General features: G+C 43.8%; 1 protein-coding gene across 1 annotated transcript in view; it reads right to left on the bottom strand.

Moving 5' to 3' along the window:
* Window positions 1-18336: 18336 nt before the first annotated feature.
* Window positions 18337-24945, bottom strand: part of KRABD3 (KRAB domain containing 3) — a 34979-nt gene continuing 28370 nt past the window's right edge. Inside the window, exon 18 of the mRNA XM_077149277.1 lies at window positions 18337-24920. Coding sequence (XP_077005392.1) covers window positions 24184-24920 — 737 coding nt within the window. The 3' untranslated portion in view covers window positions 18337-24183. The remainder of the gene's footprint in view (window positions 24921-24945) is intronic.

The following is a 24945-nucleotide window of genomic DNA, read 5'->3' as shown; positions in this document are numbered from 1 at the left end:
TGAGCGTTTCAGGCTCAGTGCCACAGAAGGTCAGATATTTGTAACAGCTAAGTTTGAAATGGAAACGGGTTGTCTAGCTCAATATCAGTGAAGAGAAAATCCACCTCCCCAGGACACCCCCACTCCAGTTCCTTTGCTGCTGAGGCATTGTAATAATCAGAATTCTTCTTCTTCTGCAATGCTTCTCGGAACTTGCATCTATGCTATACTTCCACATGGCAACCGCTCCAAAGAAACTACTGAGGGACTGGGCAGGCAATGTGAAAAGATTGAATATTATTATTAATTACAATAACAGTAGAAAACATTTATACAATAGGCCCCAATCTAAGTTCTTACATATGTATTAACAGAGTTAATCTTCACAATAACTACTATTATTCCCATTGTATAGGTGCAGAAACTGAGGCACAGAGCAGTTGAAGCATTTGCCCAAGCTCACTCACTCATCCATTCATTCACTCAATAAACATGGATGGAGTACCTGCTAAGTGTCTGGCACTGTTAGATGCTTGGCACTATAATAATTAATAGTAATAAACTAAAATTGTTGAACATTTATTTAGTGCCGGGTACTGTACAAGTTGAAAGTTTTACAAGTGTTGCTTTATTTCTCCTCACCACCACCCTATGGGTGGGCACCACAATTCGTGGTCCAGTTTTTCTGATAATGTGAAAGAGGCTCAGAGAGTTGGAATAACTTGTGCACAGTAGCACCGAGAGTGCATGCTGAAGGCACCTGATTCTGGAGCCTATGCTTTTAAACGCCACACCCTGCTGGCTGCTTGCAGAGAGGAATCGCACACATTCCTGGTCTTGAGGGTACTCACAGCATGTAATAGAAGTAGATGCAGAGGGTCATGGGACCAAAGCTAAAGAAGCAATGAATTACACCTGGTGAGTCCGGAGGGTGTCTCTGAGGAGATGAAATAACTTGCCAAGACTGCATCCTCGTGGGGAAGTAGGCTCCCGGCCAGCCAGGAAACGCAGTTCCATTTGCCCCCAGCTTGAAGGAGCGTCTGTCTCCCAGGAGAGGAGAAATGGTTCTCCCTCCCCTGCCCCCGCCCCTCAATGCCCAAGACAATGAGCCACAGTGCTGGGTAGTAGAGATCCGGGAGAAAGTATGAAGCAACTGAAAGCGGATGTCTTAAATTTCGAGGGGTGCCATCACAAAGTACCACAAATTGGGTGGCTTGAAACAACAAAAATTTATTCTCTCACAGCTCTAGAGGTGAGAAGTCCGAAATCAAAGACAGCAGGACTGTACTTCGTCTGTAGTCTATAAGGAAGACTCTGTTCTGTGCTCTTTCCTCCTTTTGGTGCTGGCTTGACAGCAATCCATGACACTCTTCACAGGGTGCTCTCCTCTCTGTGTCCAAATTTCCTCTTCTTATAAAGAAGGGTCCCAGTCATATTAGACTAAGGACTCACCCTACTCCAATATGACCCCATTTTAACTCACCTAATTCCATCTGTAAGGACCATATTTCCAAATGAGGTAGTGGGGTCTAGAACTTTAACATACTTTTGTGGGAGGCACACAGTTCAATCCATAATGGTGGACTTGAGTTTCTGTTGTAAAGTGTTCCCTTTCCCTTCCATGTACCAGGGTAAATTTCCAGAAACCTACAACCTCCAGATGGGTCCCTGGACCAGATAAGTCCTGAAGTGCAGGGAAGTCAGCCTTTCCAGAACATCAACTAGTTCTATCCCCCTATTCTAATTATCAACAGTCACTTCCAACATGAAAAAGTTAGAATGGGCATAGCCTAAATACCCCTTATATCCCACAGAGAATGGGAGAAAAGTCAAAGGTGATGGTGGAGTTATACAGAGAAGGTAGGGTTTAACAAATGAGCATGATTGCTGGATCATATTTCTTTTATATTTCTTTTAGTCGCCAGTATCTTAGAGCAGCTAGAAGTGAAAACCTAAAGTTGTGGAATTGTGACCCATACCAAACTCTGAAATCTGTTCTGCAACTAATTGTACAATGTGGTTTGAAGTTGCTTTTTTGTGTATATGTTGTTTTTCATGAAAAAGAAAAAAAGTCGATTGTGATAGATATATGGTGATCTGAAGCATCAGTTGTGCACTTTAGATGATTACATGGTATGTGAATATATAATATATATCAATAAAAATAAATATTAAAAAATATGCAAATCACAGAAAAAAATATAAAATTTTCTTCCTTTAAAAAAACAACAACCGAACAATGTTCCCTTCCTAAGACTGATTGTGTTTTATGGAGTCACCCTAAGGAAGTGGCTCAGGAGTCCATGGGGAGATGTAGATGCCAGCCTTGCTTTTAAATTAATAATAAATTAGATTCATCAAATTAATTTTAAACGATCCTGAGTATTGTTGGACAGGATGAAGCTTAGTTTTCATAATAAATATATATTGTGACATCCTGAGTCACAGCATCAGGAAAAGGTGAATGACGGCAGTGATATGCAGGACAGAAGAAACTGCTCAGACAGGCCAGGGGCTGAGAGAGAGAGCTAGAAGGAAGGGTGGAAGGAATGCAACAGAATTGCAGGATGTGTCAGTTCAACAGCTAGGTAGGAATCTGGGAAAAGAACCTGTGTGTCATAGACTTTAGTGACATGGCCCAGGAAGCCCATCTTTAGACCCTGGTTTTGAGAATTGCCTGAAAGTTCCCCTGCCCTGACTTGCCAACCCTTCCTGCCTGGCACCAAATCAAACACTCACATACACACAGAGGGGAGGGCAGACACAGCCCTGTCTGACTCTTTCATCAAAGGCACCTTAATGAGATAGTGTGTGGAAGCTGGAGGAGGAGAGATGGAAATTAAGGCTCTGGCATTGAGATGGAGCTAGCTAAATGGATGAGGGATATGGTAGGAGCCAGCACAATTTTGATCAAAAGCCAGCAGAGGTGTACCTGGAGTCTCCAGGTGCCTTACACTGCCCTCTTCTGTGATAAACTGAAAAATTAGGGGATGTAGCATTCAAAAAATTGAAAAGTTATAAGAAAAATTTTGCTTTGTGTTACTTTATTCTGCAATGTTTCTTAATTTACGTTTACTTACTTTTGTAACAGAAAATGCCAGTAACAATGAAAAAGCACAGTCGGCTTCGGTAGACTGAAGGGCAACTGAGCTTTTTTCCATCAACCATGAGTGTTTGGTTTTGTGTTTCTGTGAACTCAGAGGAAAGGATGGAGAGAGAGAGAGAGAATTTATTTGTGAAGAGACATAAGATGGAGGAAATAGCCACCCAGGGGTGATTTGCCTCTGAGGGTGAGCAGGTCTGAATGGGCGCTGAAGAGTTGAGAGAGGCGGGTTTGAGGACTGGGAGTGCTCCTGGGGGGAGAGGAGGTGGGAGGACAGAAGCGAGAAGAGGCTAGGAGGAGCATGGACAGAGGACATGCTTGGCTGCATAAGGAAAATGGCATCTGATAGTGGAAGTCTGGGGGGACTCATGGGACTAAAGCACCTTCCTGGAAGTTGTGGGGAAGTCTGCGTCTGGGTGCACAGTAGGGTGAATTGCCATCTGGGAGGAATGTGGTTCCAAGGGCCTGGGGGAGACCACTCCCCTTTCCCACCAAACTCAAAAATCTCCCCACTCACTTATTGAGCCTTGAGATTTCTTTAACCAGAGACAAGTCTTTCACTTCACAATGGGAGGTAAAAAACCCCCCAAAGAAGTTAAATGACTAGAATTCACACCATGTGGTAGATGACGGCCATCCTGTAGTTCCAGAAGCGGTTCTTTGGGGAAAGACCGGCTGAGTGTTGTGCTGAGACGACACCATGGAGAAGCAGCACTGGAGGGGGACGATGCTTAGGGGTCACCCAATCAGAGAAGGCTGCCCCAGAGGGTTTGAGAGGAGGCTTTCCCCAACTGGCCTCTACAAAGGACAGAGCCTTCAAGTTTAGCATTAGGTCAGCCTCAGGGCAGAGGAAGTTCTTGGTCACTATCAGGACTTTGATTTATATAATCTGCTTACGTAATGTCATTATGTAACACCATTAAGGGCATAGCAAATTGGATTCTATTTCAAGCTCACCAGAAGCCAGACCTGGAGCTCCTCTCCAGCCCAGCAAGACACTGCTTAGCTCAGGGTCCTCTTTCTCTTACTAGGATTTCTTCTCAAAGTCTCAGTGGAGGGTGTTCAGACCCTCGGTGGCTTCGCCCATGAGCCCCTCAGCTTCCTCCCAAAGGGCTGTATTTGCTGGTAGGAGAGTGGGTGAGACTAAGCTTCTCTACAGTGGGCTGGGCTCTAAGGGTCTTTCTTCTCCTAGACAGTGGATCTCGCATCTACAGAGCATCCCATGCTGCACATAACCCTGGTTCAGGCTTGTGGATTACCAGGCCTATTTATCCATTCTCCTAACAGGTCTCCTGTTTCCAGCTTCTCCCCCAGCAATTGCCACTTTCTAACTTACCCTCCTACTGTTAGATCAGCCTTTCTTTTAGCTTGTTATTCTCCTGCTTGGAAACTTACATTTGTTTCCTATAACCTAAACATATCCCTACATCTGAATAGCCACACTCCTTGGCGATTAACACATTGGTGCCATATTATGCCGTGTATGGATTTGTCTCCTATGGAATCAGAGCTTCCCTGGCACCTAGCACAGTGTCTGTCATGTCACCAGGCCCTCTGTAGTTGGCCCCCAACCAGCCTTTTTAAATTTATTACCCCAACTTCTTGGGCACAAACCTTCCCTCGCACCAAGAGGATCTTTTCCTGTCTCCTAAGCATACTATGTTATTTCCCACCTCTGTACCTGGCTTCATTTGGTTTCCCCATGATGAAATGCCCTCTCCACTGTGACTCCTCCTAGAAAACTTCTCCCATTTTTCCAGCCCAAATAGGAGCCACCACAGCTGGGAGGCCTTAACTGACAGCCACAGCCCATGGGGTTCTCTTTCTCTTTTAAGTGCTCCTACTCCCACTGATTGTCAGTTTATCAGATGCCATCTTCAGTTGGCGGTTGTGTTTGCATATCTGTAAAATGTATTGAGTGCTAATAGTGCCCTAGGCTCTTATCCAATTCTCATAAAGCCCCTCTGACTTGGAAATTATTGTCCTTATTTCACAGATAATGAAACTGACTGGAAACTCCAATTCAGAAAGACTGAGGCTTTCTATGTATAAGAGTCTCATCTCCCAGCTGGACTGGAAGCATCTTGAGGGCAGGGTTGTATCTTTTTCTGGCTCCATGCCTGGTATATTCAAGTGCTCAATACACATTGGTTGAATTGCATAAGGTGGATGAACAGCCTTTAGAAGGTTCATCCATTTCAAAATCTCTCTGAGGGAGACTTAGGCCTAACATACCACCTTGTGCTGGTTTGAAAGGATATATGCCCCCTAAGAAAGCCATGTTTTAATATAAATCCCATTTCGTAAAGGTAGAATAATCTCTATTCAATACTGTATGTTTGAAACTGTAATGAGATCATCTCCCTGGTTGATGTGATTTGGTTAAGAATGTTTGTTAAACTGGATTAGGGGATGACATGTCTCCACCCATTTGAGTGGGTCTTGATTAGTTTCTGAAGTTCTATAAAAGAGGAAACATTTTGGAGAATGAGAGATTCAGAGAGAGCAGAGAATGCTGCAGCACTACAAAGCAGAGTCCGCAAGCCAGCGACCTTTGGAGATGAAGGAAAAGGCCTCCCGGGGAGCTTCATGAAACAGGAAGCCAGGAGAGAAAGTAGCAGATGATGCCTTGCTTGCCATGTGCCCTTCCAGCCGAGAGAGAAACCGTGACTGTGTTCACCATGTGCCTTTCCAGCTGAGAGAGAAACCCTGAACTTCATCAGCCTTCTTGAACCAAGGTATCTTTCCCTGGATGCCTTTGATTGGACATTTCTGTAGACTTGTTTTAATTGGGACATTTTCTCGGCCTTAGAACTGTAAACTAGCAACTCATTAAATTCCCCTTGTTAAAAGCCATTCCATTTCTGGTATATTGCATTCCAGCAGCTAGCAAACTAGAACACACCTTTTCAAAGTTATAGCTTTGAACCGAGTCATGGTAACACCAAAAGCACAAATCACAGAGAGATGATCAGTTAACAATCCATTTCTTTCCTTGGCTTCCAGAACACTTACGGCTAGATTTACTGTTCAAATGCAACTGTATGAGTTAGATGGCTGATTTATTTCACATATTTTACATTTTCTCCTCTATTTCAGCAGCCTTATTGTAATAGTTAGCTTTTATGGGTGATTAGTTCAAATCCTGTTTGGGGGGCAGTGCAAGGGTAGTTCAGTGGTAGAACTCTCGTTTGCAATGTGGGAGACCCGGGTTCGATTCCCAGAGTCTGCACATGCCAAAAGAAAAGCAAAACAAAATCAAACAAACAAACAAACAAAAACTTTTCTTTGTGGGCCGTGCAACAGTGGCAGAATTCTCACCTGCCATACTGGAGACCAGGGTTCAATTCCTGGAGCCTGCCCATGCCAAAAAAAAAAAAATAACAACAACAAAGCCACAACCTGCAAATCCTGTTTGGAAGCTCACAGAGTACACATTATTAGATAAGAAGATAGTTACACAGACTAAAAAGAGAGAACAGTGCCACAATTGGGGTGAGGGTACAGAAAGGGAAAGCAAGATTATTAAGTGTTGGAGGAGGCCTTTGGAATTTTCTAGACCAGTAGTTTCTAACCCTCTTTTAGACCACTAATAGCTTTTTATGATGTTTAAAGCTCTCCCCAGAAAAATGTGCATCGTCACAATCATTAGCATATAATTTTAGGGAGTATGTGGACCCCACTTAAGTCCATCTGTGAGTTCCCTCAGTCCCAGAAGCTGGTTTTAAGAACCTCCACTCCATGACCCATTCTAACTCCTCATTTTACGTATGAAAGAACTGATGCCTGGAAAAGGAGAGTGGCTCACACAGGAACTAAAAGGCGGGAAGGGAAGGGAAGATAAAAGAAACATTTTACCAGAAGCAGGTCCTGCTGGCAGATTTCCGGTCTCCTTATGACCTTGAGCCTGAGCTTTCCCCACACAGGAAGTAGCCTGAAGCCAACTTGGAAGCAGTTGTGAGGCTAGAGGAAACACCCTAGCTCTGCGTCCTGTTCTGTAGGCTTGGATGGATGGGATTTTAAAACCCAGAACCAAAGTGGAATCAAGTTCTGGGACCAGATCTGGGTTTTCACAATTAGCCCAAAGGAACCTTTCCTCCCACTGGCCCCTCAGTCAAAGTCAGCAAAGCACACCTGCCCAAGCTAGGCCTGGAGGCCTGGTTATAAATCTAGCAGGGCATAACGGGGTTGGAACCAGAAATCCCATGATCTGCACTCAAACAGTATAGTCATGAGTTATACCCCCTGGTCTATGTAAAACAGTCTAATTAGAAGCCTTTCATTTCGCAGCTGCAGCAGTACAGCCTGCACACCCTTATGTCTCATTTTGCTTTGTTCTGCTTTGTTTCAGGAAGGAAACAAAGCAGAGCTGTAGCTCACCCCTCGCCTACACTTCTATTCCCAGTCAAGGTCACAGGCCTGAGCTCAGGGCAGAGAGGCAGCGGCCTTCTTGGGGCTGGGGCTCTCACCACTGGCCAGGTTTAAAGAGCTGCCTTCTGATTCTTCAGCAGCTCTGCAAGGGGATGTTCTAAAGGGAACACTGCTCATCGGGACAAGGGGAGATTCCCAGAAATGCAAATTACCTATGTCAAGTAGGTACTTAGGCACTTGAGGATACCTGGGGAAAAAACTCTAGTATTTATCCAATATCAGTGTATTGATCTGCTCTCTGCAAATGTAAATGGTGAATTAAATGAGCTGGACTCAGCATATTGCAAGCAGGAAGCAACCTTATTTTTTTCTTCCATTGTCATATTCAAATGCATTCTGTCAGGTTTGTCTTCTTCACTGTATCAGTTGTTACACAACTGAAAAATCACTTCAAACTTTCATGACTTTAAACAATCTTTCACACCAATTCCTGGACAATCTTTAGATCAATCCTAATAAATCTTGGATGCTTGAATGATCTCATTTTCAGTTATTTAAAAGTCCAGCCCAATCTAAAGCCAAGCTTCAATATCTTTTCTACTTTAAAACTTCTCCCCAATTCCATTTAGGGCTGATCTAGGCTTCTGGTAGACTGATGGGAAAGGAGGCACAGTTCTCAATGTTTTTCCATCTTTTTCTTCTACTCATCCTCCTTACTTCCTGTGCTCCAGTTTCCCCTCCCCCAAATGGCAGGATATGGGTGCGGAGGGAGGGGGGAGTTAAAGGGGGGAGATCTAATTTGACTGGTACTGTCATAATCTGCCACTTGTGTCCTCTGTGTGGCAAAATTCTGGATATTGACTTTTTCCCTCATGGGTGTTGTGTTGGTTTGAAACTGCTATGTACCCAAGAAAAGCCATGTTCTTTCAAACCAATCTGTGGGGATAGGCCTATTGTTGGGTGGGACTTTTTGATTAGGTTATTTCCATGGAAATGTGACCCTACCCATTTAAGGTGGGTCTTTAATCCGCTTACTGAAGTCCTTTAGGAGGGAGACATTTTAGAGAAAGCACAGACGCTCGGAGACAGAAATGCCCCAGGAGATGCCAAGCAAGGACCAACAAATACTGAAAGAGCCTGAACCCAGAGAGAGAAGATGTCTCACAGACATTGAGAGGAGACCTGCAGGACAGGAAAAAGCATCCCCTCAGTCCTCCTGTTTCATCAACATGGGCTGGGTTGGACATTTCATGATTCTGTCTGCTGGCACCCGCTGATTTGTCCAGGAGTGGGGATCGAAGTTGGGCCAGTTAGAGCTCTTCCCCAGGATTTTCAACTTTGGACAAGAAAATGTGAAAGTCATACCCTGCTAGGGAGAAAATTTCATAAAACATAAAACTTGGAACCTTTCCTATGATGTGGATGAGGTTGGTCTTCAGTGAGAGAATGAAGCTGACCACAGAGAAAAGCAGAAAGGAGTGAGGGAGAAAAATCTGGGTATCAGATAAGCCCAAGATTCTTGAAATTCCTGAGGCCAAATTTCATCCCTGCCTTTTTGTGCCAACCACGGAGGTGCATTACTCAAATTTCTCTTCCCCCAAACTTGTCATTTAGCTGTGAGGAGCCTCAGGATCCACCTCTGCTTTTGAGCAGAGGCCATGCTCTTCCCAGGCAGTCCCTAACCAGTGACCCGGCATAGCAAGTACTGAAGCCTGGCTATTTCTGTCCAAAGTGGAACAACTCTAACAGGCAATCTGTGCTTCAGACTCCCTGTTGGGTTGGCTAAAATTGGTCAGATCTGCATCATGGTCCGAGGTTCCATCTGTATAATCCTCCTTCCTCTTTGCTTGCCTTTCACAGATGTCAATCTGCATCATGGTTTGAAGGGCCTCCCTGCCTAATATTGCTTTCTCCCTTTTTTATCCTTTGCAGGAATTCCCTCCCAATAAATCTCTTACCACTCCTCCACTCCCAACTCTTCCTGCTTCCTGAAGGGTCCAACTGATATGCCTTCCCATGAATTCATGGATTCAACACATTTCCCTTTTTGCCTTGGTTAGTTGAGCTGGGCTTCTAAACTTGCAACTAAAAGAACTGTGATATTCTCTTCTTTGCTTATACAAATAGTATTAAAAATATGAAGTAGGCCCCTACCCCTGACCCCTCCTCAGGATTCTTTCACCTTCTGTGATCCTCTAGTCCTTTCTTACCACTAGAGACCTGGATAAGTTTCTTGTGGCACGAGTCAGTCTCCTGGACCCTGGCTTGTCCCCCACAGGTTGGAGGCAGCTGAAGTCCAGAGCCCACCCTAAGAGTCCTCCTCATCAGTGTTGGCAGAGGAAGCTGTGGTTCAGAGGGTCCATTCTCATGATTTCCAGTGGAGGATAAGGCATAGATTCATCAAAAAAACCAGTTCCTAGTTGCTACTGAGTCTCAGAAGATAGCGTTTGCTTCTTCCTGTTCAATATGGTCCAGGTGAAATAGCAAAGGAAGAGCCTACAAGACCCCTGCTCAATAGGAGCCTGGTCAAGCACAGGCTTCCAAGGAGGTGTTAAGTCAGATTCTTGCAATTTTCTAGCTGGGGTCAAGATTATTAACCACCCCACATTGCCCAACATCTAGATAGTGGCCATCCCCAAAATACTAATATTCAGAGCATCATCATATTCCTGCCCACTAAAGTGGGGGAAAAGTGATGCCAGTGGACCCTACAAGTTCATCTTCCTCAGATTGCTCTCGGAACCCATCCTCCAGTCCAAACCTGCAATGATGCCACAAGGGGAAAAGAGATAAAAAGTGATAAGTGGAGCCTTTTCTAGGCAGAAATGAGAGAATGGTGCTGGTGGTGAGGCAGGCTTCAATCTCAATGATCGCTCCACATATCCAGTGGCTTGGAAAGATGACTTCTGATGAACTAGGCTCTGGCAGTATCAAGCGAAAAATGGAGGAGGAGAAACTTCCCCTAAAGTGGAGGCAGTTAAATCTGAGGTGCCCTGCCTGACAGGATTCTGTATCTCAGAGGACTCCCTGCTTCTATGTGGTTGTGATACAATTTGCCTTAAATATGGAGAACAATCACATGACTGAAAGACATTGATACTTTGGTTAAGAATCACATCCCTTACTTTAAGCACATTGCCAAATGGAAGAATTTCATCCACCACAACTTTTTTTCTCCATGTCATATCTTTAGGAAAATATCTGCCAATGGCAAAGTTTTCTTTTGGATCATCTGTTTCAATGTTAATGTCTACTTACTGTTATCTCAGATTTTTAAATGACAGAAAGGACCTATTCCAGAACTTTTCAGGAAGCTGAGCATCCAATTTGTACTCCCTGTGGCAGCTACTGATCATATGTCAGCTTATATACCTAATGATCTTCTAGTTCCCTGTGAACCAGTCCCCAGTGTTGCAGCCCTCAGTGAGGTCCTGCTTTCCTTGATGTCTTCACTTATGAGCTCAAAGCTTGTTCATCATAGCAAGAGAGTTTATGAGTCCCAAAGTGATCCTAGCTGATGAAGGGATAGCTCTTCTTCCTACAAGATGTGTAAAGAGCATCTTGCTTGGAGAACTGCTGTCAAGAAATTCAGCCAGGGAAAGATATGCCATACACATGAAGGCCCATCAAATTAGAGTGCCCACCTTTGGAAGAGTGGTGCTCCTTGCTTCCAGCTTTCAAAGAGGAATGACCTTACCACTGGGAGTATATGCCCCACCCTCTCAATCCAAGGACCCAGATGTCCCACTCTGGGCTTAAGTCCCCAACCCAGAGAGTCTCTGAAATCCTGATGATTACGTAGAGGAAGAAAAGGGAGTTAAATCAGGGGCAGTGGAAAAAGTCCTTGTTGTTCCCTTCCTGAAAGAGCCTAAGCTGCAATTCCCAGACAGACCCAGGGGCTCCAGAATGACTTTGGAGGTTGCCTCCAAGTTGGTCCCTCCCAGGAGGATGAAGGGTTATCCAAGACACCCATTAAAGGTGTGTCCAGGAAGCTGTCCATCAACTCCATCCCAAGAAAAGCCTTCTCCCCCATTATCTCAGACTCCTGGAGGTTCATGCCCCAGCTAAAATGGTGGGGGGTGACTGAATTTCAGACTGGTATGAATGCCCATAATGCCTTTGGCCTTCTGCCTGATTCTCTGAGCTGATGGATCTCAGCACCACCTCAATGAATGTTCCTCTCTTTTGATTCAAACCTAAATCAGGTTTCCAGCCTTTTAGCCAGCTTTTCTCTAAGAGGAGGTCTGGCTTTGGACATGAAAATACCAGTTTTGCAAAGCTCCTACTGTACAATTGCTTAACTGGCTTGGAGAAGTACCACATCAGCTGGGCTCCGTTTATTCTTCAACATAGTAGAGACCTGACTTTCCCTTTGCTGTTCTTGCTACCCACTATTTAAGCACTAATTCTGCATTCATTCATCCACAAATTTGAAAACTGTACCAACTCATATTGTAAGGATTTCTGAGAGTCTAATGAAAATAAGCATGTATTAAAATTGGAATCGAGCACTTGCATGGCTGTGCAGCCCAAGGCACAGAATACCCCAAGCCCTCTTGATGAGAACAGCAGCCAGGAGACCATTCTGCTCCTCTTGGCTTCACCTTTTCTGGTTGTGCCGAGACAGAGAGTCACACTTGAGCTGCCATGGGACCTCTGCAAGCAACAGTATCAGGGTCACAGGCCTTTGTTCCACCTTGAACTCCCCAAGAGAATCTGATTTCTCCACCCTTCCTACCAAGAGTTAATGGGTGAATACAACAAAACAAGGGCCAAGAGGGAGTAAGAATTCAGCAGTCTCTTCACCCATTTTGCTTCTTGCTGAGTGGTTCTTGTAAGTAGTGCATATTCTCCAAATTGTCCTTTGCTGTAAACTTATTTTTCAGATCATTATCTAAGGACTGCCACAAGGTAGGTTGACAATGGGTTTCAGTTTGCTTCTGTATCTTGCTTATAATCGTAGAAGACAGGTTACCTGCAGTGCAAGATACCTAGCTCAATGTGTTTTCATTGTAGGCACCCAATAGGGAGACCGGCTAGCCAGTGACCCTTTTACTGCTCTCCCATTCTCTAGCCTCCCCTGCTTCCAAGTCAGATTCCCTGCTGGAAGAAATCCTGGTAAAATGATTATCATAGATGAGGTCGAGTCAAATTTGGGTGTGGGATGGGGAGCTGGTGGTGGATGCATCTGAAGCAGAGTATGAGTTCTCTGATGTGCCTGATTAGAAGTTTTAATTAGATGTTTCTCTTATTGGGCCCCTCATCATTCCAGGGAGGTTAGCTGTGACAGAGAACTTGTCTGGAGGCCAGAGGTGGCTGAAGGTGCCCCTGACCTGCCTGGCTCCCTCAAGATGGCAACTCAGCTTTGCAAAGAATCACTTGAGGTCGCATTTGACCACATGCATATGAGCCAGCCAAGGACCGCTAGTGTAACTGCCCAATAACATCCAGAGTGGAGATGCTGAAAAAAGTGAGGTAGTTGAAAATCCTCATGGTTAAGAAAAATGTTACTGGATCAATTATAAATTTTTTTTTTACTGCCTTAGACCCTGGATCTGCATTTATTCTTACACAAGGTTAGTACATATATATATTTTTTTGCAGGCTTGTTTAATGTTGTTTCAAATCTTAAAATCCATTCAAGCGTGCTTCAAGAATTCTGGAAGTATACCTCAAACACAAAAGAGCTGAGAATCTCTGGCGCAGTGGGTTAAAAGTTCTGGCTATAAAATCACACAGGCATTGTTTGTATCCTTTACCTCTTTTGCTAGCTGTATGGCTTTAGAAAAGCCATTTACTGTCTCTAAGCCTCAGTTACCTTATTGGGTTGTTGTGAGGATTAAATTGCTGGTGCACAGTAAACACACAAGTTATGTGAGATATTGTGTGAAAGTTTTATTTTCTTTATACTTTTGATTTTTGCTTATTTTTATAATAGTTTTTTTTATTAACAAAATGGAGAAGTTATTCAATTGCTACCTAAAAATAATCACAAGCCTCTGTGCCTTAAAACAACAAAAATTTATTATCTTGTAGTTTCTGCTGGTCAAGAGTTGAAGTATGCCTTCGTTGGGCTGGGTCCTCTATTTAGGGTCCCAGAAGGCTGCAATGAAGTTATCAGCCAAACTGCATTCTCATCTGAAGATCAACTGTGGAAGAATCTGCATCTAAACTCACTTAAGTTGTTGGGAGAATTTGTTTCCATGCAATTTAGAGCTGAGGATCGCAGCCTCTTTCTGGTTATTGGTTAGAAGCTGCCCATGGTCCTGGAGGCCACATGCAACTGTTTGCCCTGAGGGTAACAGGGCTGCTTGCTTCATTAAGTCAGCAAAGAGAACCTCTGCTAGCAAGACAGAGTCTTATATAACACAGTCATGGGAGTGATGTCATGTCCCCTTTGCCATACTGGTTAGAAGCGAGTTGCAGGTCCCACCCAAACTCAAGAGGAGATTATGCCAAGGGGTGAAAACCAATAGGTGGGGATCATAAGGGGGCCGCCTTACAGTCTGTCCTCTACAGTACATTTAGTTTTATTGAGATGAATGCCATAATTTCTTAATCTAAAATGGAGATCTTCTAGGGTTAAGGGCCTGTATTTTATAGGGAGTAGGAGCCTGCTGGAGTAGACTGAACTTGGATACATCCCCTTCCTGCCTAGGAACTTCCTCCCATCAGCATTCCTGCAGATCCGAGAGGAGTTAAAATGCTCACAAAGGGTGGCCTTGGAAAGAAGACACAATATGACCACAACACCTGAGAGTATATGTAACAGAAAGAGAGAGTGTGAGTGTGTCCATTTATTGAAGTGGAGAAGTACAGACCCGCTCGGCTAGCCTAAGACTGTGAAGGTGGATGGCTCTTAACTGGATGTTTGTTTTTAACATTAGCTCATGGGTGTCACCTACAGTGTTGCTGAGAAAAGCACAGCGAGACCCTCTTACATGATTGTTCTGGGACATTCCTTTCCATTTACTGGGACAGCTCCATAACACAGAGGACACAGCAAAAGCAGAATGGCTATTTTTGAAGAATTATGGTGATGAAAGTACAAGGAAGTAGGACTAAAGAGGTGTTGAAAGGAATTTAGAAGAAAAACTGCCCCTTATAGAGATGTGCAGGCTCTTGGTGATTTAGCCCAAGTGAGGAACATATGAAAGTGGAAGACAGAGTCAAGATTCAAACTCACATAACTTCCATGTAGTCAAGAGACAGTGTTGATGGGGTATGATGGGAGAGCTCAAGTACTCTCTAGCCACTCCTTGGCACTACATGACTTCCAGAAAATCAACAGGAATAAAATTTAATGCAGGAAAAAAGTAATACCCCAGAATTTAGATCAGAGGATGCAAATATCTACTTAGAAGTCTACTTAGAAGCAATGATACCTTCAGGATAAATGGACTGAAAGGAGGCACTAGAGAGTAGTAGTTCATAACTGGAGCCAGGGTCACCCCTGGATGTGAATCTGTGCTCCACTACTTCTTAGATTCCTGATTTGGAATAAGCTACTGAACCAATCTGATGCTTGGTTTTTCAACCCCTTAAATTAGGGATAACAAACTTTGCTTTTTAAGATTGTTGTGAGGATTAAGTGCCTGTAAAATTCTTACCACTGTCCCTGGACATAGTAGGTGCTTAATAAATGCTGGTTGTTGTTGTTGTTACCCTTGTCACCTCTGACTGCAGGGATCATGGAGGAGGTAGCAACTTCATTGGAATTTGTCAAATAAAATCTGAAAACCATGGCGTGCATTCCGCAGGGAGAATATGCCTAAGGAATAGTGGGAAGTTAAGCCTGGCTGGAGCGTAAGTTGTATGAGAGAGAGCAGAGAGGGATGAGATTGTTAAGCCAAGTTGAGGTGGCTAGGGGAGGCTTTGAAGGCACAGGAGTTGGTTCAGTGGTCAATGGAGTGACTGAAGGAGCTGGCAGCAGAATCACCAGCTTTAGGAAGAGAAACCTGGCAATGGACACATCTTCATCCCTCTCCAGTAACGATATACACAATGACTTCACATGCCAGACACTGGACTCTTTCCTCTGAGGTGGCCCTAAAAGTGATGTTTAGGAATAGCAGGGGTCAAATGGACGGCTTCTCAGTTTTCCTTCTACTGATACTAGCTTTGATTGTAATTGCTTTTCCTTCCCAGGAGACGGTGCCGAGGCCTTAAACTACCCAATCCTAGCTCTTCCTCTCCGAAATAGGAATTCCAGAAATGTAGGTTCCTGCAAGTGAATGCTAGGTCTAGCCGAGAAAGCAGTCCCAGTGCGATTTGATAGACTGTAAAAGTCATCTGAGGCTAAAAATATTCTCCAATTCTGCCTACCAACTGCCTGAAAAAAAATCTATTGAAAGTTTCTGGTAAAATGCAAATATTTCCTGGGAGGGGGGGGCAATAAACCTAACAGAATGGATTAATTTATTGGTTCCCTAGCTGAGATTTTCTTAGGGACTGTGACTCAGAGAAGACAAATTTTATTATTGGGGAAGTGTCAGCTCTGATTCTCAGCCAGGAGCCCCATCCCTAGACTCTGAGCCTTCCACACCACACATGTTAATCCTTCCCGCAAAGATTTCCACCTGCCTGTCTTTAGAGGTCTGTTGTCCCTCTCCCTGTCCCACCCTCTTCTTCCTCCCTAGGCTGAGGATTTGGGTACAGTGAACTGTTACCTGATTAAACTGCCGTAAACCCGGGGCCGTGACTATTGCGCTGGGGTTCCTGGCACATAGACAGCAGGCGGTTTGAAATTAATATGTGAAGTGTTGCTGTTAAGGGTAGATGAGGGAGAATCTCTTTGTGGTAGGCAGAGGAAAAAGCTGAAAGGAAATAGTGGGAAAAGCTCTAATGATAAACTCTGGCTGCTCTACAGTTTTCCAACTAAATGGCTCTCGATAGACCTGACTTTAGAATCTTCTGGAATCTTACAAATATACTAATTGATATGTGCACTTTTCTGTATACTCATTAGATTTCAATAAAGAAGTTTAGATAGATTGGTAGATAGATAGAGGATAGACTGACACACAAATAGGTACCTATGCTGGGCTCTAGTCTAGACCAACTGAATGAAAATCTTGTAAATGGGGCCTGAATAAGATTTTTATAAAATCCTTTCCCAAGAATCCTAACATGCACTAAGGGATAAGAATCACTGCTCTAGCGCTTTGTCCTTCATTGCCTTAAAGATGCAAGTCCAGATTACCACCAAACCAACAACTTTTTAAAATTTAAACTGGAGGGGGGTTAGAGGAGTGTGAGAATGCCCCTGGGTCAACAAAGATGCTCCCATATCAGGAAAGAATAGATTTTCATCTTCTTTCCCCTGTAATGGAGCATGGGGCACATCTGTTGTATGCCACAGTTAAGCTTAGAATCCAAGGGTTCAATAAATACTGGGGAAATTTAATGAATTTATTCCACCACCCTTTCTCTCTGGTGTTGCAAATCCAAATAGCATTATTCATATATTCAGTACAAGTTTACTGAACCCCTACTAGGTCCTGACCCAATGTTGCTGCCAGAGATACAATATATATCTGCTCCCCTTCATAGAGTTTACAGTGGGGGTGGGATGGGGAAGCAAATGTTCAATGAATTTACATACAAATAAATGCTGCAGGTTAGTGATTTTTCTTTTTGGTGCATAGTCCGGGAATCAAACCCAGGTCTCCCACATGGAAGGTGAGCATTCTACCACTGAATCACCCATGCACCCCAGGCTAGCGATCTTTTTAAAATCCATTTGTTTCTTCCCCAAATTGCCTCAGACTCCAACGGATCTACTTTAAAAGTACAGCTTTCAGTGTAACCCTTGCTCTGTGCATTTTAGTGTCTCGCTTTGTTCTGAAACCAGACTAGTCTCTCAAGCCTCTACCAGCTGTGTGACCTTGAGCAAGTTTATCGTTTTGGTGTTTCAGTTTTCTTTGTATAGTATTAATGCCTACCTAAGTTGTTATGAGGATTAAAGAGTGAAGGAAATCATAAAAGTGCTGTTTTCTCCATTTAAATCTTTTGTGGATTCCTAGATTCTTGTTTTTTGTTAATACAAATGAAAATTTTTAATTTAAGCATATGACATACAACTTGTTTTGGTACACTAGTTTTGTAGTCAGTTACTGTATAAATTCTTATTATAGTAGTTTATCCATTATGTTTTTTTCTTTTTGGATTCTCTACCTTTTTTTCTTTTCCTTGCCTGAGTGTCCTGGCTAAGACATCTGCTATAAATATGTGAAAGGGCCACCTTGCCTTTCTCATGATCTGAGAAAACACTTCAGTGTGTCACTAGTAAGCGTTATGTTTGCTATTGCAGCTTTTTTTTTTTTTAAGGTAATCTTTACTGAATTAAGGAATTTTCTTCTCATTTTTATTTATGGACATTGGCTCATATCTACTGATCTTTCTGCATCTATTGAACTGATTGTATCATTTTTCTCTTTCAATCTCTTACTGAGTTCCCTTAATGATTTTCAAATGTCAAACCATCCTTGCATCTCAGAGATAAACCCAACTTGGTAATGATGTTTTATTCCTTTATATTATTGCTGAATTCTGTTTGCCAATGTTTTGTTTAGGATTTTTTTTATGGAGACTTTTTGAAATTAGTCTGATTTTCCTTTTGAGTACTGTCCTCAAATTTTGGTGTTAAGGTTATGCTTGCCATAGAATCAGAGTGTTATATATTTTTCTGTTCTCTGGACTTGTGGATAGTTTATGTATTAGTAGAATAATTTTCTCCTTATGTGTGTGGTAGAACACACCAGTGAACTACTCTGGGTTTGTAGTTTCCTTTGTGGGAAGATATTAGACCACAGATGCAATTTTTCAACGGTATGGAACAATTCAGGTTTTCTATTTCTTATTGATTCGATTTGTTATGTTTGTTCTTTTTTTTTTTTTAGGTGCATGGTCCAGGAATCGAACCCGGGTCTCCCGCATGGAAGGCGAGCAGTCTACCACTGAACCACCCGTGCACCCTGTTTGTTAATTCTTGTAGGAATTTTATATTTACTTGAATTCTAATATTTTCAGTAAAAAAGTTGTTTCCATTACCGTTTTTTCTTTTGTAGTCTGTAGCTTCTATAGAGAAGTCACCGTTTTCATTCCTGAGATTGGTTATTTGTGCCTTCTTTTTTTTATCGATGAATTTCACCACAGGCTAATCAATTTATTATTTTTGCCAAAGAGGCAGTTTTTAGCTTTGTTGATTATATCTATTATATGCTTCACTAATTTCTGCTTATTTTTCATGCCCTTTTAACTTTCTTTGGGTTTTTTTGCTCTTCTATTTGTAACTTGCGAGTTCTCAGCCTTTCCTTTTTTTTGTTGGAGCTATTTTAAATATTTAAATACAAAAAGCGAGCACCATTTTTTTGCTTTTTGTTTTAACATACAAAGGTCTTAACACCCAAAATGCGCAGAGGAAATGAGCTTCTGCTGTCATCCACCGTGTGGTCAGGGCTGGTACTGCAGCCCTCCCACCTCCCCAGCACACCTAGGGATTCAGAGTGGCTGTTTCACACTGCAGTTATGATGCATTGCTTGTTTCATAAATTCTGTGCCTGTTTCTCCCCAACATCTCCAGTCAAAAATCAAAAAATACAAATCCCACAAAAACAGAAAAGTCTATTAATGGTCAGCAGTTCCTCCCACACCATGGGAAAGCCAGGGATCTTCTAATTTAGGAGCAATTTAGTGAAAGGGGTGGGGTGGCCAGAATTGGATGGCCAGAGTCTGAAGGCTGCACTCTGGTATCAGAGTGAGGAAAGAAATGAGTCAGGACAGTGTGGAGGGCACAGCGGCAAGTTGGGAGTCTGTGAGAAAGTAGGAAGACTTCTTTCACTAAGTTTAGATGAGATCAATGTGTCAAGGTTAAAAAAAAAACGAAAACAAAAACAAATAATAAGCAGTTCAAACACTACAGAATTTCAAATTTCTCCCACAAAGGCAGCTCAAATATAGCAGTAACAATCTAGACCTTTCCAGGAAGGGAGGGTAGAGACCCCCGCCTTCCTGACAGCCCCGTGCTAGGTGCTAGAAGCAGCTACCACTGCTGCAATTGCTGCTGTTGCTCCATTTGCAACTTAATCTCAAAAACAGTAGGAAGAACCAGGATCATAAAGGAAGTGACCCCAATCGTCAAGGCTGCCCTGGAAAGCCTCATGTTGTCCTCTTCCAGTTCCTCTTCAGTGTTCTCAGAGTCGCCCTTTGGGGGTAATTTCTCAGGGGACAGTGGCGCCCCAGGGAGTCAGCCTTTCCCTTTTGACATATTCATTTTTACTTACAAAGTTTTGAGTACTGATTTAGCTTTATGGTACAAGTTTTGATATGTGGCACTTTCTTATTGCTCAGTTCAAAATATTTTAAATTTCCATTATAGTTGCTTCATAGATAAATGGGTTATTTAGCAGTACATTTTTTTAAATATGAAAGAATGTTTATTTTTCATTTCCAGCTTAAAAGCTAAAGCATGATTGGAGAATGTACTCTATAATTTCAATACTTTTAAATTCATTTAAACTTGATCTAAGGCTTAGTATATAGGCAAAAGTCAACTTATAAATATATTCTGTGTCTCTAGTTATGTGGTGCAGTGTTCTCTATACTTTTAGGTCAATTTTGTTAACTGGCTTGTTCAAATCTTCTATATCATTCCTGATTTATTTTTCCTACTTGGTCTATCAATTTCTGAGAAAGGTATCCTAAAATCTCCAAAGTATGTGAGTAAATTTGGTATGTGTCTTGTCTTAGTTCTTTAAATTTTGAGGCAAAAAGAAGGAAAATTGGAATATTTTTAAAAATTGTTGATACAAGGAAAAAGAAACCTGAAAACTGATGGGATAAACATAAGGCACAAAATAAGATGGTATATTTAAACTGAAATATATCAGTAATTATATTACAAGTAAAGAGATTTAGAACTTCAAACAAAGCAGAAAGCTTTCTAAACTGGATGAAACTACAAGCTGCCTACAGGAGACACATCTCGAACACAAGGATACAAGGTTAAAAGTAAAAGTCTGGTCTATTAGCCTACCAAGCTCCTTTAGGAGGGAAACAGTGACATCATGGGGTGCTCCACCTGCACTCCCTTCTCTTCCTTCCTTGTTTCCCTTCCATAGGACCCTATTATGGATCGAATCGTGTAGCCCTGGACACGATATGTTCAAGTCCTAACCCCTGGTCCTGTGGACGTGAACTCATTTGTAAACAGGAGCTTTGAAGATCCTAGTTGAGATGAGACCAAAATGAAGCAGGGTGGGCCCTGACCCAACATGGTTGGAGTCCTTATAAGACAGGATGCAGGAGACAGATGGGGAGAGTTGATGTTAGATGGAAGCAGAGACTAAATGAGGGATTGCCAGCAAGCCACCACCAGAACCCTACAATTTTCAGAGAAAGCATGATCCTGCTTAACACTTGATTTTGGACTTCTAGACTCCAGAACTGAGACGATAAATTCCTTTGCTTAAGTTAACCAGTCTGTGGTATTTGTTATAGCAGCCTTAGAAAACTCAGACAGACCTCTCAAGAGTTGGCTGGAGATGGTGAGTGTGTTTGGGGGTTGGGGGCAGACCTGCATACTTTTCAGTCCTATGGTGATCTCAGGATGGCAGATGGAGTACTTTGAAGTCTTTTAAAAGTGAGCTCATGGAAAGGCAGGAGCCCCTCGATGGGCTAGTGTCCAAAAACGCAGTGGGTGTACCCAGACTGCAGTGACCCCTGGTGCTTGGGCAGAGCTGAGCCAGAGCCCCTACTTTCCCACTCACTCTCTTGAATTCAAAAAGATCCCTCAATTTCTCAGGACAACCCTGTGAAGTAGGGGAAGGAGATGGAGACATTATCAAAGTTGTAAATTGCATTCAGAAGATTTTTGACCAAATCACTGATTCTAGGTTTATTGGATAACAGTTGTAAAAGACCTTTTGTTGTGTTTCAGTGGACAGGAAACTGATTCCTGTGGGATAAATGTAGCTGCAGATCACGCAACACCTTACCATTCATCTTCTTACTTTAAGTTCACATTCTTAAAAAAAACCAAAACACTTTGAACTCACTATAGGATTGAACTGGGTCTGGACCACCTAAATTGTGCTTACTCCTGAATAATCTTGTCTCTGTGACAAGCAGGCAAAGGCTGGAGACTAATGGACCAAGAGTCTATTCTTAGTGTGGTAGTTAGATTCAGTTGTCAACTTGGCCAGGTGAAGGTACCTAGTTCTGTTGCTGTGGACATGAGCCAATGGTATGTGAACCTCATCTGTTGCTCATTACATCTGTAGTCAGCTAAGAGGCGTGCTTGCCGTAATGAATGTTTGATTTAATTGGCTGGTGCTTCAATGAGAGAGCTCAATGTAGCACAGCCCAAGCAGGTCAGCATACCTCATCTCAGCACTCGTGGCTCAGCCCAGGCCTTTGAAGATGCAGAAAGAAATTACCCTGGGGAAAGTTGCTGGAACCCAGACGCCTGGAGAGAAGGCCAGCAGAGATCACCCTGTGCCTTCCCACATAAGAAAGAACCTAAGTTGAAAGTTAGCTGTCTTTGTTGGAGAACTAACAAAATAAATCCCCTTTTATTAAAAGCCAATCCATCTCTGGTGTGTTGCATTCTGGCAGCTAGCAAACTAGAACACCTAGCTCTGCCAGTTAAAAGCTGTGTAATTGGAAGCAAATTCTTTAAATTCTCTGAGCTTTTTCGTTTTTTATGCCTGCTGTCTAAAGTTTGTGTTGTGGCTAACTAGTATGTGTAAAACCAACAAAACAAAACACAATACCTTCAAGTGCCATTCCAAGGCATATGGTAGACTACCCCCATTTACCCCAGGTGTCTACTTAGAAGGGAAAAGAAAAAGACAATGGGTGGACTGCCCAGGCAGGATGGGAACATGAGGAGACACAGGCAGGGTGGGACAGAATTCCTCTCCCCCTCATACTTCCTGGAGCCCTCACCCAAGCCAGGCAAGTACTGATTGTATGTCTGTGCTCCACCACTCTCTACTGGCTCTGAAAGTGCCTCGCATTGCTCCTCTGTGTATCATGAAAAGAAGCTTGACTCTCTGTGCTCTTCAGGAATGGAAAGCCTTTAAGAACTTTTTCTTTTCTTTATTTTGTATCAAGTATGGCTATAAAATGAAGCAACTGCTTATTTTAAACATCTTACATAATCTTATGAACATTAGTGTTAGAGATAGTCATGTTGGGACTTATTCCACTTTTAGTGACAGTCTGTCTACCTCAGACATTCTTCCCTCCACACTGCATCAGTAGCCTGATCTTCCCAGAGGAGCAGCGGAGGGGAAGAGGGCTTAGGATCCACTGAGCCCGGGGGCAAGGTGGCCTGGCCTGTCCCATCTGGGTCTCCAATGCCTCTTATGTGAGTGAAGACTTGGGCAAAGCTGCCACAAGGCGCTGACCACTCAGTCTTCAAATACAGCCCCTCACTGGGCCCCATTTTAGGTTGAACTGTGAGCCCAGGTTCCATTCTCTTATGCCCAGTTCTCTGCTACTGGACCCTAGATTTGTAACCCATAAAAGGCCTTTCCTTCCTAGGCAACATGGGTAGAGATAGTTCCCAAAGATTACTCAAATCAATAAAGGAACTCAGATGGGAACTTAAGATTGGGGTTAAAAGATCTGACCCTGGAGAAGGAGATGAGGTAAATGGACAGGCAGGCGAGTCTCCCAGGCCTCACCAAGAGTCTGCTGAGGGGTTGGACTGAAGAGTGACCAGGACAGAAGTGGCCTACTGACATCCTAGGGGGTCTAGGTCCTGCTTTCTTCTCCCAAGATGAACCCAAGAAGCCTGGCCCAGCCCCTTATACATGCATGCCACTCTTTCTCAAGAAGTAATTTGGGAATCTTTTCCAAGAAGTAATTACTTTCCCCAGCCTATCTTCCCCCCAAACTACCAGCAGATTGCTGAACTCTCTCTCCAGTGACTAGTAGGGGAGGCAGCATGCACCCACCACTTACTCCCCCCACCCACACTGGCAACATAATCCAATCAACCATGCCCCAGTCTTGGCTCCCATTTAGCTCCCTTCTATAGAAGCCAAGGGCCTTTCTCTTAGCAACCAACTGTTTTAATTTTAGAATCCACATGAGTAAATCCAGCTTAGACCAAGGGGCAGAATTCTCCCAAAAAGAAATCTGGGCAAATATTTACTCTAGTAAGGCAAGAACTAAGCCCTTCATCTGAGACCAGGAATGGCAGGTGGCAGGAAAAAGGTCACAGGGCCATTTGAAAGCTGCATGAAGCATCCCATGTACCAGGCTATGTGCACACACATATACTACTCACCTATTAGCTTTGTCAGGACTAGTGAGGACAGAGGAAAGATGCTGCATTCAACTGAACCTGAGCCAAGAGGGCCAGGTGCATGGCTGAGGAATACATTATACAACAGGGCCCTCCTTGAAGCAGACACCATCCTGGGAGTCTGGGGCAATCAGGGCAAAGGGTGGAACTCTCAGCATGTTTATGCCCAGAAATGGAATAGAGACGAAGGGACGGAATGGCCTTCTCTGGAAGAGGCAGATTGGGTTGGGGCATGTGGGTTTTCTAGGCCACTTCATGTATTCTCAGTAGTACTGAATCAATGAAAAACTTGGTCATGGGGCCTCTACCTTGGGTCTTTGTGCTTACTTCACATTTCCTCCTGGGGGACTCTGGACTCCTGTCAGTGGGCTGTTTGAATCCCTGGGCCGACTGAGGATTCTGTTTGGTGCAGCTACTGCAGATAGTGGTTCTGCTTCTGGCTGGCTTTAGGAGGAGAGGCAATCTGGGGGGACAAGGCAGCAGGCACTAAGGAAGACAGGGGACTCTGGGAGCCCCCAGTGTGTCCAAGAGGGGGTTGCATATTCATCATAGCACAGCAGCTGGGTGCTGTGGGGTCAGGCTGCTGGGAAGGACTGGAGTCAGGTCCACAACGTATGGTTGAGGCTATAGTTGCTTCTGCTGGGGGAGCATCTGGAGGCAGCTGGGGCACCAGGTGGCGCTTCCTTTTGGAGAGGCCCGAGGAATCACCAGCCCTGCAGCCTTCCACCTGGCCCCGCAGGACTTTTGGTTTGGGCCTGGCAGGGCCCTTCTGTCTCCAGTAGGGCAGGTGTCTATGAACAGGACCTCTGACCCAGTGAGGTCCCCGGGGGAGGGCCCGTGGCTGTGGAGCCTGCCCCCTTGGTGCCAGGCCCCTCATATGCCTTCCAGGCCGGTCCACCTGACTCTTCATGGTGGCCACCTCCTGAGACAGGCCTGCCAAGGCCGTGGCGAGCCGACCCAGTGTCTCGGAGAGGGCAGCACTGAGGCTGTGCAACTCCTGCTGGAGGCTGTTGCCGCAGGGGCACAGTGGCTGTTGGGGGACAACTGGCAGCACAGGAGAGGTGGGCGCCAGGAGGGGCTGGTCCAGCTGTGGAGACTTGGTGGGCGATACAGGCAAGCCCCTGGGAAGAAGGCTTCCATCAGTCCTGGCTAAAATCAGAGCAAGAACCTGGGG

This window comes from Tamandua tetradactyla, chromosome 1, assembly GCF_023851605.1.
Source record: "Tamandua tetradactyla isolate mTamTet1 chromosome 1, mTamTet1.pri, whole genome shotgun sequence".
Classification (NCBI taxonomy): domain Eukaryota; kingdom Metazoa; phylum Chordata; class Mammalia; order Pilosa; family Myrmecophagidae; genus Tamandua; species Tamandua tetradactyla.
Note: the sequence above shows the minus strand (reverse complement) of the source record. Positions and strands in the feature narration are given on the sequence as shown.